The sequence below is a fragment of the Ambystoma mexicanum genome, chromosome 7q (assembly GCF_040938575.1).
Source record: "Ambystoma mexicanum isolate Mex_15411 chromosome 7q, UKY_AmexF1_1, whole genome shotgun sequence".
Taxonomy (NCBI): Eukaryota; Metazoa; Chordata; class Amphibia; order Caudata; family Ambystomatidae; genus Ambystoma; species Ambystoma mexicanum.
This window is the reverse complement of record NC_090941.1, coordinates 301,174,500-301,187,919: the sequence shown is the minus strand read 5'-3', so window position 1 is coordinate 301,187,919 and position 13,420 is coordinate 301,174,500. Positions and strand designations below refer to the sequence as shown.

At 49.0% G+C, this 13,420-nt stretch overlaps 1 protein-coding gene across 12 annotated transcripts in view; it reads right to left on the bottom strand.

Moving 5' to 3' along the window:
• Nucleotides 1–13,420, bottom strand: part of MYCBP2 (MYC binding protein 2) — a 3,160,061-nt gene that overhangs the window by 2,734,891 nt on the left and 411,750 nt on the right. For all 12 annotated transcript variants that reach the window (XM_069639721.1, XM_069639717.1, XM_069639718.1 and 9 more), the window contains exon 11: nt 1,146–1,222. In XM_069639721.1, the coding sequence (XP_069495822.1) occupies nt 1,146–1,222 (77 nt within the window). The remainder of the gene's footprint in view (nt 1–1,145; nt 1,223–13,420) is intronic.

The following is a 13,420-nucleotide window of genomic DNA, read 5'->3' as shown; positions in this document are numbered from 1 at the left end:
GATTGGCGTCCAATACACACCTACGGCCATGCCCCTCGCAGCTGTATCAAGATGAGAGGCAGCTTCCCTGAGGTCGTGCATGACTTGGCAGGCTTCATTCAAGCCGGAGCAGAAACCTGCCTGATCAGGGATGCGCAAATTACCAAGTTCCTTTCCGAACTTTAGATTCGCTGTCGTCATCACCATCTCAACATTAGCCTGTCGGAAGCAGAGTTCTGGTAAACCTTTCTGCCTGCGTTGTCCAGGAGGCGGTCTTCCCGACCCAGAAGGTTCTACAATGAGGAGGAAAAAGTGGACAAAGCTTGGCTCATACCAAACAGTGTTGCTGCTTCCACAATCGTGGAATGAGCTGGAGAAGGGCCCAATGGCGCAAAGCTTCTCTGCCGGGAGGCACCTGTACCTCAGGTCCACTCTCTTTGCCACCAGTTGGACTAATGCCAGTTGTTGCCACATCTTTCAGGCTTCCTCCATCACATCCGGTTGCAGATGTATGCCGCATGTAATGTGGCATTCCTGGAGAGCACCTAACACCTCCTGGTTTGCATGTGGGGTTTCCAGAGCTGGGATTGCCATGTACTCCATCCAGCCTGGTCATAAAAAGCTTTGAAAAACATGGGTATCTACTTACAGTCCTCTGTAACATCATTGCAAGTGTCCGCCATGTGATCATCCGGCAGGCCAGGCGGTAATGGAGGAGGATTCTTTAACAAAGGAGGAGAAGTTGAGCCTGTGGGCTGGGCACCGATGTCTCATCGCGGTAGGCAGAGGCGGTGCATCTGAAGACCCAGTACTAGGTATTTTGTGTTGAATGGGCGGATCCACCAGTTGGGGAGCGGGGGCCAGGACCTCCTATGTTAAATCTGTCTTTTTATGAAGGCCCTGAAGTGGAGGAACCCAGTGAGAATCTCAGGGGCCAATTGGTGAATGGCACCGAGATTAGTGCTGCAGAATATCAGTCTCACACTAGGTGACCATTTGACCTGTGGTGAAAATGGCAGGAGCCTAAAATGGCCCAGTGACCGTGAAGGCAGAAATTATAAAACAGGACAGCTGTAGGTCGCAATTGTCATGCTAAGTTTATACAAATCCAAGAGGTCAGCAAAAAAAGCAATTAACTAAATGAAAAGAGTTGAATTTTCCAGTACCTTTCCACTGGCAGTTCTCATTAGTGCAAACTCTCTTCCTGCGCCCAGAATTGCAGACTCCTCATCAAACCCTGTACCTGTGGGAAGACAAAAGGACAATTAGGGAGCAAATCATTGCCAAAGCGTGTAGCCACCAAAGGCACACATCGTTTGGCGTGGTATGAACCAAAACGTTGACGACCATCACATCGTGCTGCCTAATGAGAATTGCATCAAACAAGTATCAAGCGTGCCATGTTACCATAGGACAGTGTGTGTATATTTATTGACCAGTATAAAACACAAACTGTCAAACTATGTTCTTATAAACTGGAGGGAATCATTTGGCGAAACCATGATTTTAACATGCACACAATGTTTAGAGCTATGCTCAATTTCTAATTAACAAATAATTCTATGTTAAAGCAATATTAAACAATTATTTAATCAACACTATGTAAAAAGGACAAATGTTTCCCCTATGGCTATGTCCCTTTTATCCTTAGATGTGCTTTAATTTTCCAAACAGGTTTTAACTGTAAATTGTGGTAAGATAAAATGGTGTGCATGAGCCAACATAGCAAGCATGCATGCACGCATGCATGCATACAATCCTCCATCACAGCCTAATTTACAATGACCTTAGTGTTGTCTGAGGCGCCCCATACAGATGGCACCCTTTCAGAGAACAGAGTGGAATAAAATGGTGATGGGAAAAGAGGTGCCACGATGGGTATGCATTGGCGTCAGGGATGGGGGAGAGGTCATTGGCTTAATTTACAGTGGCACTCAAGACTAGTCTTATTACAAATGCCAAAAATACAACATTGCAACTTTACTTCCATGAGGTCATTAAGGGACCCGGCAACCTATGAAATAGTCAAGTAAACAAAGCAATGGATTGAGTGAATATTAGTAAACTAGTCATACCTCGAGTACAACACAATGATCTAGAATGCTCGCTAGCTTTCTGTGTCCTTTTTATGCTGAGTCTGTCTCTGTAAGCAAGTCATATTTTAGGTGTGCTCTCGGCTTTCTTTGTGTTGGGGTGTGCCTCTGCAGCCCCTCCCCTCTCTTTGCGTGTGCCCCCCTTCTCTCTGTGCTCCCCCTTCTCCCCTTGTGACCCCCCTACGCCCCTGTGCCCCGTCTGTGTGCCACCCCCTCTCCCTCTCTACCACCCCCCTCCTTCTCTCTCTGGGTTCCATGTGTTAATATCCCTGCAAAATTATCGCCATATAAAAATGGCACCATTTTTTGTGGCGATGTTAACTCGTGGAACCTGCGGGGGACACCCCCGCAACCCCTACTCTCATTTACCCGATAAATTATCCCCATAAATAATTTCCCCTTTGGCCTTTCCCAGCGACCATATATATGGTGACATTATTTATAGGGATAATATTAACTGATACCCTCTCTGCCCGTGGGTCTTCAAAAAAAAATATCTTTAAGGTTAAAGACAAACGCTACAAGGCAGTTCAGTAGGCACATGCATGAAGATCAATACATTGGCGTACTACAAAATATCACGACAGGCCGGATATACAGTGGGAGTACAGTTATACAAAGTAAAAACATTCCTATAGTAAGAAAAGGCTAAACGTTAAATATCGAAAGTGAAAAGCCACTAGGCACCAGACTGCAAATAACTCCAGCCTATTTACTCATGCCTTTCCTGTCCAAGAGTTACCAGCAGGCGCCAGGAAGACACGCAAGGGTGTCCAAATGTCCCTGGGCCTGCACATCGGGGAGACTGAGGCTACATTTCCTCGCAAGATCACGCAACCACTCAGCATGCGTCGGTCCACTTGTTGACTTCCAATAACGAAGCACACACTTTTTGGCTACAATACATGCTACAATAAAAAGTCGTCTGACCACCACCAACGCGTTGCCTATGTCCCCAAAGAAGTACTTCACTGGTGCCAAAGTAGGGGGTGGATGTCCAACATTTTGTGAAGAGTTACGGTTACACTTTCCCAGAAACAGGCTATGACAGGGCAACTTTAGAACATATGTACTGTGTCAGTTGGGGCACGGCTACATTTCATGCATTCATCAGAGGCGCCCTATGTGAATTTAGCAAGTTTTGTCACTGTGTAATGTAACTGGTTCAACAGTTTAAATTGGATCAATCTTTATTGGGCGCTTAGCGAGACATCTTTAGTAAGCGTGCAGCACTTCTGCCATTGGACAACTGAGAATTGGACCTCTCGGTTGTGTTCCCATCTCGATCGCATCGTAATCTTCGTGGATTGAGTATCAAGCACAAACATGTACAGTCTAGACACCAGCCACCTAGACTCACCCCCCCTTCACCCACCTGTGACAATGGCATCTATGAGCAGATTGATTTCTGGTTCATGCAGGAACATTGGCCACAAATGTTTTGCAGCAGCTCCGATTCTATAGTATTTTCAGATAATTATTGTGCTCCTACCAGGTTTAGCCATGAAGTCATTCAGAGACACAAATTACCAATTTGGGAAGCGGTTGCCCAAGGTCGGGTCCATGCCATCTTTCCAGGACTTTTGCAACTCAAGATCAAATGTGAAAGCCAAGCCTGGGAAATTCCAAAGCAGGGCTTTTGAATGGTAAGGCACAGTGAGATACAGTCTATGAAACAGCCTTTCCCAGGCGTTGACCATGGTGTGTACCGCATCATAAGTGCAGGAGTCTATATGTCTACCACTGAATAAAACAGCCGTAAGGTTAGAGGGTGAAGCACCATATATCTCAAGTGCCAGATGTACAACCTCAGGCCTTGGAGAATACCAATACCCTGCATATTGTGCCTGAGATAGCAGGTATTATAATTCCTTATCTGGGGCCGCCAGCCCACCTCGTTCATAAGCCTCTGTGAGCTTTTCCGAACTCATATGGGCAACCACCACGGACACCCCACACTCATGGAGCGAATGGAAGAAAAGGAAACATACCTGGCCAGAAAGGGATGTTCCAGAATACATAGATGAGCTTGGAAGAACTATCATTTTCAACAAGGACCGTCTACCATACGACGAGATCGGCAGTTTGGCCCATATCTTCATTTTAGCCTCCAGGTGTTGCATATTTGCAGCATAATTATATGCATACAAAGTACACGGGTGTCTAGAACCCCGTGATGCCCAGATATTTGAACCGGGAATCCACTCAGCGGAACCCCTGCAGGCCAGGCATTGGAAGCATAGCATCCGTTAGGGGAGGGGAGGGGCAACTCTGACTTGGATGTATTGACACTGTAGCCTGAGTGTTTAGAGAACTTGTGCATATACAATAAAGTGTCAGCATTCAGGGATATAAACTTGTGGTACCCCTGACATCCGCAACTCTCTATGCCCTTGCCTGGCTCTTATTACAGCAAAAGGCTCTCTAGTTAGTGTGAACAGCAAGGGAGACAGAGGACACCCCCGATGCATCCCCCTGTGCAAACCCATATTGGATGACAACGTGGAATTGGTTCGCACTGTGGCTGAGGGACGGGAATAGAGTAGCCACACACAGTTGAAGAAGCAAGCCCCAAACTTATAATGCTACAGGATCCTCATTAAGTAGTTGCATGATACGTAATCAAAGGCCTTCCCGCCGTCCAAAGGATGCAGCAACAGCCCTAGCCCATGGGTCAATTTGAGCAATGATGCCCAATAGCCTGCAGAGGTTTAACGCTGTGGATCTAGCGGGGATAAAACCAGACTGGTCCGGGTGCACCAGGTCAGCCATAAATGGGAGAAGTCTAGATGCAAGGATTTAGGCGAAAATCTTCACCTCAACATTTATCAATTAGAGCAGCTGATAAGAAGCAACCTCGTTTGGTGGTCTTCCAGGTTTCAAAAAGACAGACTGCTGCCTCCCGTATGGACGGCGGAAGGGACCCCCGCAACAAGAGATTCCTCCCATACTTGCAGCAAATGTGGAGCTAATATTGCCATGTATTCCTTATACAATTCAATCCCCAGTCCATCTGAACCCGGGGCTTTGCCCTACGCCAATGCAGTAATGGAATCAGATATCTCCTCTGGTGCGATGAGAACCAGCTTTGCCTCTTCTGAGAGTGCAGGGAGATCTATGGCCTCCAAATGCTGTGTAAGGTCCATCTCCGAGCGAACATCCCTGTTGGAGTATATCGACACGTAGTACGCCTGAAATTGAGTTGATTTCAGTTCGGCCATCAGGCTAACCATGCATGTCACAGTGATGCCAGTAATGACAAGGGGGGGCGAGTCTGCTCTAGCAAGGGCCCTACGTTTGTGCGAGAACCGGTTTGGAGACATATCACATCCCTGTCCGCCAGTTCTTGACATTTTAACAGACTGCCCTTAATTAAGCCAAACAGCACCATGTCATTAGTCATACCAGATTCATTCTCAAGGAGTCTAATCTCCTGTTCAAGCCCAAAAAGTTCTGACCTGAGCGACTTAAGGGTTCCATTAGACATGGGTAGCATATCACCACTAAGGAACACCTTCAGGTTTCCCAAACAGTAGAATGAAGCGCCACAAACCTACATGGTTAAAAAAAAAAATAAAAAAAAAATGCAGCAAAGCGCTTCAGCGAGATCGGGAGCCTGCAACATTGCGGGAGACATGCGCCAGAGGGGACAGGGTTTGCGTGCATGTGTGAAAACTGGGGAAGCAGTGGTCAGGAAATGTGCGTGGAAGGAGGAAGCACCTGCGTACCTTCCCCATCCTCTGTGGATATAAGCCAATAATCGATCAGAGACATGGAATCGTAGACAGAGTAATACATATATTCCCTCACCACATGGTGCAATCTCCGCCAGACAACAGACAAGTGCAATTGAGACATTATTTGCAAAAGGGTTTGTATTGCTAATGTTAGAGGCGGGGGGGTTATTAGAGGAGTGATCCATGGCGGTATCGAGGATAGTGTTCATATCGCCACCCCAGACCATGGGTATATCAATTTGACCAACAAATATATCAGCAAGTGACCAATAAAAGTCAGGGTCGTCGACGTTTGGGCCATAGGAGCTGACCAGCAGTACGTCATTGCCATCCAATGCGCCTCGCACCACAACATACCGACCCAGAGGACCAATATAGCTTCTATCCACAGCAAATGTGACATCAGTGTCATTACACCACGAGCCTGCGAGGAGTATGTGGGAAAGAATCTTTGGCAGCCCCACGTAGGGGCAAAAGACTGAAGTGCTGTTCACACACACACACTAAGCAAAAGCTTTCGGAAAAACTGAACTGAAGCCAATGGGCACGGCTCGAGCTATTTATACCACGGATACCACGGATGACGTTGACGCACTACGACAGCCCTCGAGGGACATCGACACCACGACATGGAGCACAGCGCCCTCTGTGTGGACATTTTTTTGCCAAAGCAGTAAATCTGCTGATACAAATATATCAAAGATGAGGAATACGTGGGAGGACACAATCCATTTGAAATATATTTATTATATTTACACCACAATCTCTTTAATTACTTCATACGGTAACGGTAGAACACTTAGAGGGAGGAACATAAGTGGGTAGTGCAACATGAGCTTATTTCAAGGTTCTACACACGGTTTCTTCGCCTGGCAAGTCTTTTAAGTCCAAAACCGCAACCCTAGCTAAAGGCAGTTCGTAGAGTGCATGAAATTTTGACAAACACCTAATAACGAAGGGCTGCTGCAGATAAGTGTCTAAAGTTATTGAAGCAGCAAGTTAGCAACTAACAAAGGAGACCGAGAAACGGACTTGAGAAGGGGACAAAAGCAGCAGCTCGGGTTAGAGGTAAGAGGGAGTTGCCCTGGACACCTCTACGTGCACTCCAACTGTTAGGACCATTTTTCTGAAGTCCAACTAAGAGCTTAGTGAAACCCTTCAACTGAGGCAGTACAAGACTCCACTCTTAGTATAAGGCTGACCACCTGAGTTCAGGGTAGCATAGACCGAGCAGCCAGGCTTATTTTACGAGGGAGAGAGGGCTTTAGAATCGGTACAAATGGAATTGTAATACAAATGGTCCATAGAAACACAAACACTATGTATTGCAAAAATAAATGGTATATTTAAATACAAGTAGGCCCAGATAAATATTGGGGGAAATAAGTACCATCACATTATATAAACACATACAAAAACACACTATGCTTGAAGGTACACAGACCAAAGCATATAACCTAATTTGGAAAACCTAACAGGAGTTCTAGGGAAGTCAAACCAATAGTTACTTTCAGTAATACCAGGGTAGTAGACCCTATAAGTTGTACTGTGACGCTCAGCAAGACATCCCATAGTAATATCAACTGGACAATGTACTTTTCTGACCTAGTGAAACACAGATTCTAGGAACAGTATAAACACCTATAACTCTGATTCAGGATAACAGATTATTCTAGAGGAGTTGGACCTTGGGGAGTAATATTCAATTACTTTTCAGTTCACAGACTAAGGGAAGCAATAACTAACTTATTTTACAGTAACACAGTTATAATCAAGGTAAGTAAAACCTATACACTTTGTACAGGAGCTATAAGCAACTTAAAAGGCAGGTATAAACCCAAAACATTTTTTGTATCGGTCGACAACAGACCAGGGAAAGCAAAACCCAGTGTTATACTTCATGAATGGCTCAGTTATTCTAGGTAGGTAAAACCTAATGCAGACTTATTCTGGACAGGCTAACAGCCGGTCAGGGGAAGCAAGACCCAGTTGGGGACACTCATACATTTAACCTAACAGTAATAGTGAAGTGAATACAACAGCATTACTTTTGGGAAGAGGCGCCACCAAATCACAGGTGAGTAATATAACCTTACATCGACTTTGTTAGAATGGCGAAAGAGTTTCTAATGAAAGAAAGATGTTACATATACTTTTCAGACTGGAAGAACATTTCTAAGGTAAGTAATAACCTTACATATACTCTCAGAGTTACAGTTACCAACCAACTTCTTTTGCAAGTAAGTCACTTTTAAATACTTATGCTCTTTTCTAGACAAAAGGCCAAATCCTTAGAAGTCTTTCCCTTATTCTTGGACCAGGAATGTTCGCAGTTGTAGAAGGGTGGTCACTAGGATCTAGTGTACAACAGGCAGGTCAGGATAGATTCCTAAGTAGCAAAAGTCAGGGGCTCTGTTGCGCACAAGCAAGATGGCTACCTGATCCAGGAGCTCTTCAGCCTGAGACTGCAACGTAGCGACAGAAACAACCTTCCTGTGCACCCTAGACGCTGTAAAAACGGCTAGTGGTATATCGAGGGGTATATCTCTCTCCTCGCCGATTCAGAGATTTGCCGGTGCACCTGGACCACAGCTGGCCTCTGTGTGCATCCCGGCCGGCTGGCACGGCTCCCGCGACTGCATTGGGCGCACCTGGAGCATTGGAGCAGGGGACTGGGGCCGCAAGGAGGGACATGCAGCGGAGAGTGGGGGCAGCTGCCTCCGCCCCCCACATGCTCACCAATACTTCCAAAGGGACCTCTGACATAGGGAGCGGGACCGGGCGGAAATCCAGCTTACATGGGGGAGCCGATGTGACGGGTGTTGGCATTACGCAGCACACCGGTTCCCATCCCTTGTTGCCGTTGCCATCCGGCGTGCAGCCTTCCACTTGATCTGTTTCGGTGGCGCCTGGGGATTTACACACGCGGCTGCTTCTAGTGGGGGCCGGAGGCACTGGAGCGGGGGGGACTGACGCTGAGGAGGGAAGGCGAGGTGCTGGGGCAGACAGAGCCCTAGGTACTGACAGCCACCAACACTCATGGGCCTGGCACCCGGGACCCCAGACCAGGGATTAGGGTCCGCGCCAACTAAAAGCAGTGGAGAAAGAAGCAGTGCATCCCGGTGGGAGCGGCTGGACACGCAATGAATCTTGGCCCATATGAACACTGCCACGCTGCTCAGTGTCGCCGGAGCTTGGAGCTCTGTACATTCCACTGGAACCTCCTCTGGGCCGCGGTTCATAGCAGACATAGAAGGCCCCTGTGCCTTCTGTCCTGACAGTGAGGTGGTGGCGGCGGCAACACTTGTCCTGGGTGCGAGGGCTTGTGACACATCACGAATGGCTGCCTGCTGACCCCGAAGACGACTGGGTCCCATGCACCTATGATCACCTAGCCTCTGTTGCCGCTGCTGACTCAACGCTCTCAGACCCGCGGTGCGGACCGCCTACCCTTGCTAAAGAGTGCAGCGAGTGACTGCACGCCCCAGCGCCCTAATCCTTTACTCCTGAGATACTTACCGGGTGCCAATCTTCTCCTTTCCTTAACAAAAAGGCCAACTTCTACAGGGAGGTACTGAACTGTAGTGCTACACGCCCCAAAACTGTTTTCCCTGTCCTGCGCATTAGGGCGCATTGTCATAAGAACTGCTGCACCCGGGCTGTGCCTGTTGCTCTGGCAGGGCTGTGCTCTCTGCTGGCAAGGGGGCTACGAACCCACAGGGTCTGCCCCCGGACGACCCCCTGCACTGTGGTCGGGCGTCCTGTGGCCTTACAGGTGTCAATACTATGGCTGGCCCACTCTGCTTCCCGGGTGGGGGAAAACTACCCTGGGCGTTGCACTCTCCATATCTGCGGATCTCCCTGGCCTCGTGTTTATTTTTAGGCAAGATTTGGAGCAGTATCCTTTGGGTGCACTACAACAACCTTAACCTCCTGGCAATAGGAACCCAACCTTTGGTATAAGTCTGTACTACACAGGTGTGTAGTGTGGCTGAGCAGCCAGGTTCATCTCAAGAGGAGTCAAGGTGAGCAGTAGGGGAGTTACACAGAGATTCACAGTGACAAGTATCCAAATAAACACTTCCACTCAAGGTTTCTTGATTAAACAATTATTAATTTAAACAATTATTAATTTAACAGTCAGTTTGAATAAGCCTTTAGAATTACCAGGTTACTCACCGTAGTGACCACCTTACTCCTAGTCCATAGTCCCCTTCCCTCCATACTTATGGGGCATTTCTCCGTCCTGTGGGACGGGACCGGAGCACTTTGTAAAAAGCATCCACGCTTTTTTCTAAAATGTGTCCCTCCTCTCTTTCCTGCGCGGGGCCCGGCATGCGGCCGTAGCCCCGCCCACCTTGGCTCCGCCCCACGCATCGCCCAACAGTCCTTTTCTATCGCAGGGTCCAAGACCCATTAGCAATAACAGAGGAACCTTATTAGAGGGGACGTTGGGCGGGCGTATGGAGGAAAGGGAGACTATGGACTACGAGTAAGGTGGTCACTACGGTGAGTAACCTGGTAATACTCCTACGTCCCGTCCCCTTTCCTCCATACTTGTGGGAGATTCCCAAGCACTCCTTACAGGAACCATGGGTGGATGGAAATACCCCTTACTGAAACAGGTTCTTTAGCACACCCTGACCAAACTGAGCGTCAGCTCTAGAGCTCATATCAAGGCAGTAATGCTTACAGAAAGCAGATGGGGAGGCCCAAGTAGCTGCTTTAGCAATGGACTCCCAGGGAACATATTTCTGAAAAGCAACTGCGGCTGCCTTGCCCCGCACCAGGTGTGCATGGATACCTTTAGGAGGTTTCAGCTTTTGGACGGTGAAAGACTCTGATACAGGCGGCATTCCATCTGGAAATGGATGCCTTAGATACCGGCCTGCCCTGAGGGTTACCGAAGGTCACAAAAAGTTGAGAACTCTGAAGCTCGGAAGTCCTGTCCAGGAAGAACTTAAGAGCTCTTCGGACGTCCAGACAGTGCAGAACCCTTTCAGCCTCCGAGGCAGGGTTCGGAAAAAAGACCGGAAGGGAGATTGACTGATTCAGATGGAATTCGGTCACTACCTTCGGTAGGAAAGCCGGGTTTGTCCGAAGGACTACCTTGTCCTTGTGAAATACCAAGAAAGGATTCTCCACCGACAATGCCTGGAGCTCACTCACTCTCCTCGCTGACGTAACGGCAACCAGAAAGGACGTACTTGAGGTCAACCATAGCCATTGGCTCAAAGGGTTTATGGCACAGCGCCGTCAGGACTACATTTAGGTCCCAAGGCGGGTGCGGACTACGAACCGGAGGGTAGAGGTGTGTCAAGCCAGCATAATGTCTCTTCACCACCGGGTTAGTTAGAGAATAAGAACACAGGTCTGTAGAAAGGTAAGCGGAAACCGCTGAGAGATAAGTCCTGCAAGACAGAACATGAACCCCCGACTCTGGTAGGGAGGACACGAAGGACAGCACCATGTCAATAGTTGCCACCCTCGGATCCAACTCTTTCTCGAAACACCAATGACAGAACCTGAGCCATTTACTCTTGTATTGGGATCTGGTCGAGGGTTTTCTGGCTGCCTGGATAATGCTCATGTTATCCGCAGACAAACTCAAATGCTCTAAAGACTTGAACTCAGGCACCATGCCGCCAAGTTGAGCGATTGTGGGGAGGGGTGCCACATCTGTTCCCCTTGGTGAAGAAGATCGGGAGTTACTGGTAACCTGATCGGCGGACACACCGACAGGTTTTGAAGTTCTGAGCGTAAGCTCTCATGTTGTGCCATGGAATCTCGAGAGCATCCCCCAGAGAGGAGGCTCCCAGCCCCCCTCTGGAGGTGTACTGAGGAAGCTTCTTATTTACCGCCGTGGCGGTTGTGCCCCAACGCGAGAAAATCCATGAGAGGACCTCAGCCTTCAACTCCCACTCGTAGCTGACCACTGTCCGCCGGCTGAGGGCATCTGCTGTGACATTCAGCTGGCCCGGGATGTGCACTGCAAGCAGCCAGACCCCATGAAGCACGGCCCACTCCCAAATCTGGATGGACAGGTCCACGAGAGGGGGAGACTTTGTTCCCCCTTGCTTGTTTATGTAATACATTGATACCACATTGTCCGTTCTTATGGGGACCACCTTGCTGACAATGAGCGGTCTGAACGCCTTGAGCGGCAGAAAGATCGCCAGAAGCTCCAAATGATTTATGAGCAGGAGCTTGTCCTGAGGCGACCAGAGGTCCGAGACCTGAAGATCTAACGTCGCACCCCACCCCAAAAGGGAGGAGTCCGTCGTGATCGTCACCATGGGGGCTGGGTCCTGAAACCCTGAGCCCACTGACAGGTTGCTGAGAGATGACCACCAGTCCAGGTCCACTCTCATGGAATCCGGAATCATTATCCGCTTGGAATCCGGGTCCACAGCCTGACACCAGGAACTCTGAAGAGCCATCTGGGTCCGTCTCATTTTGAGACGAGCAAGAGGAAGAGCCAGTACACACGAGGCCATGAGGTCCAGAAGCCTCTGGAACCACCAGGCCGACATGCTCTCCGACTGCGCAAACATCTGACACGTGGCCAACAGATCCGCCATTCTGTCCCCGGTCAGATACACTCGGCAGTCGATCGTGTTCCAACGAAATCCCAGCAAAGTCAGGTCCTGTGAGACCATCATGGAGGATTTCCGCCAGTTCACCGACAGCCCAAGATGGAACAGGAGCTGAAGGAGAGACTGGAGGTTGCCCGCTGCTGCCAACAGACAAGGGCTGCGTAAGAGCCAGTCGTCCAAATAGGGATACACCTGGATACCCTGGAGACGAAGATAGGCCGCAATCACCGACATCATCTTCGTGAAGACATACGGCGCTGAGCTGAGGCCAAAAGGAAGCACCCGAAACTGGAAGTGCTCCTCTCCCAAAGAGAAGCGGAGGTATCTCCTGTGTGGATTCCAAATCAGGATATGCATGTACGCATCCTGAAGATCCACCACGCTGAGCCAATCGCCCATCTGCAAAGAGGAGCGAATCTGGCCGGGCGTGATCATCTTGAACTTCTTTTGGGGTATGAAAAGATTGAACTGGGAACTGTCTAGGATGGTGCACAGGCCAGTCTGGTTGGGTTTGGGCACCGTAAACAGCCGGGAGTAAAAGCCCTCCCCTCGCTCCCCAAGGGGAACGGGTTCCACAGCTCTGAGGTGCATAAGTTTCTGAACCTCGGCCTTGAGGGAGGGTGAGCCCGAAAGCTGAAATGGAGGGTTGAGGGGTGGGGTAGAGGGTAAAGGCAAGCGGAAGCCCGCTCGAGCGACTGACAAAACCCATCTGTCTTCTGTGATGGTCTGCCACGCCTCCCAGTGAGACGCAATGCGTCCTCCCAATGGGGTCTCGTGAGAGCGCGGAAAACCCTCATTTGGCAGGCTTATCGGTGGCGGTGCCACCTGAACCTGATGAAGAGGCTAAGGAGCGGGAGAAAAACCGCATACGCTGTTGTCTACGGCAGTTATTCCACGCAGGAGTATCCACTCTGCGAGATTTGCGGTCGAGGAAGCCCCTAAAACCAGAGGAAGGTCGACTTTGCGACAACTGTCTCTGGGATTTGAAAGGAGCTTTACCCAGAACAGACAATGA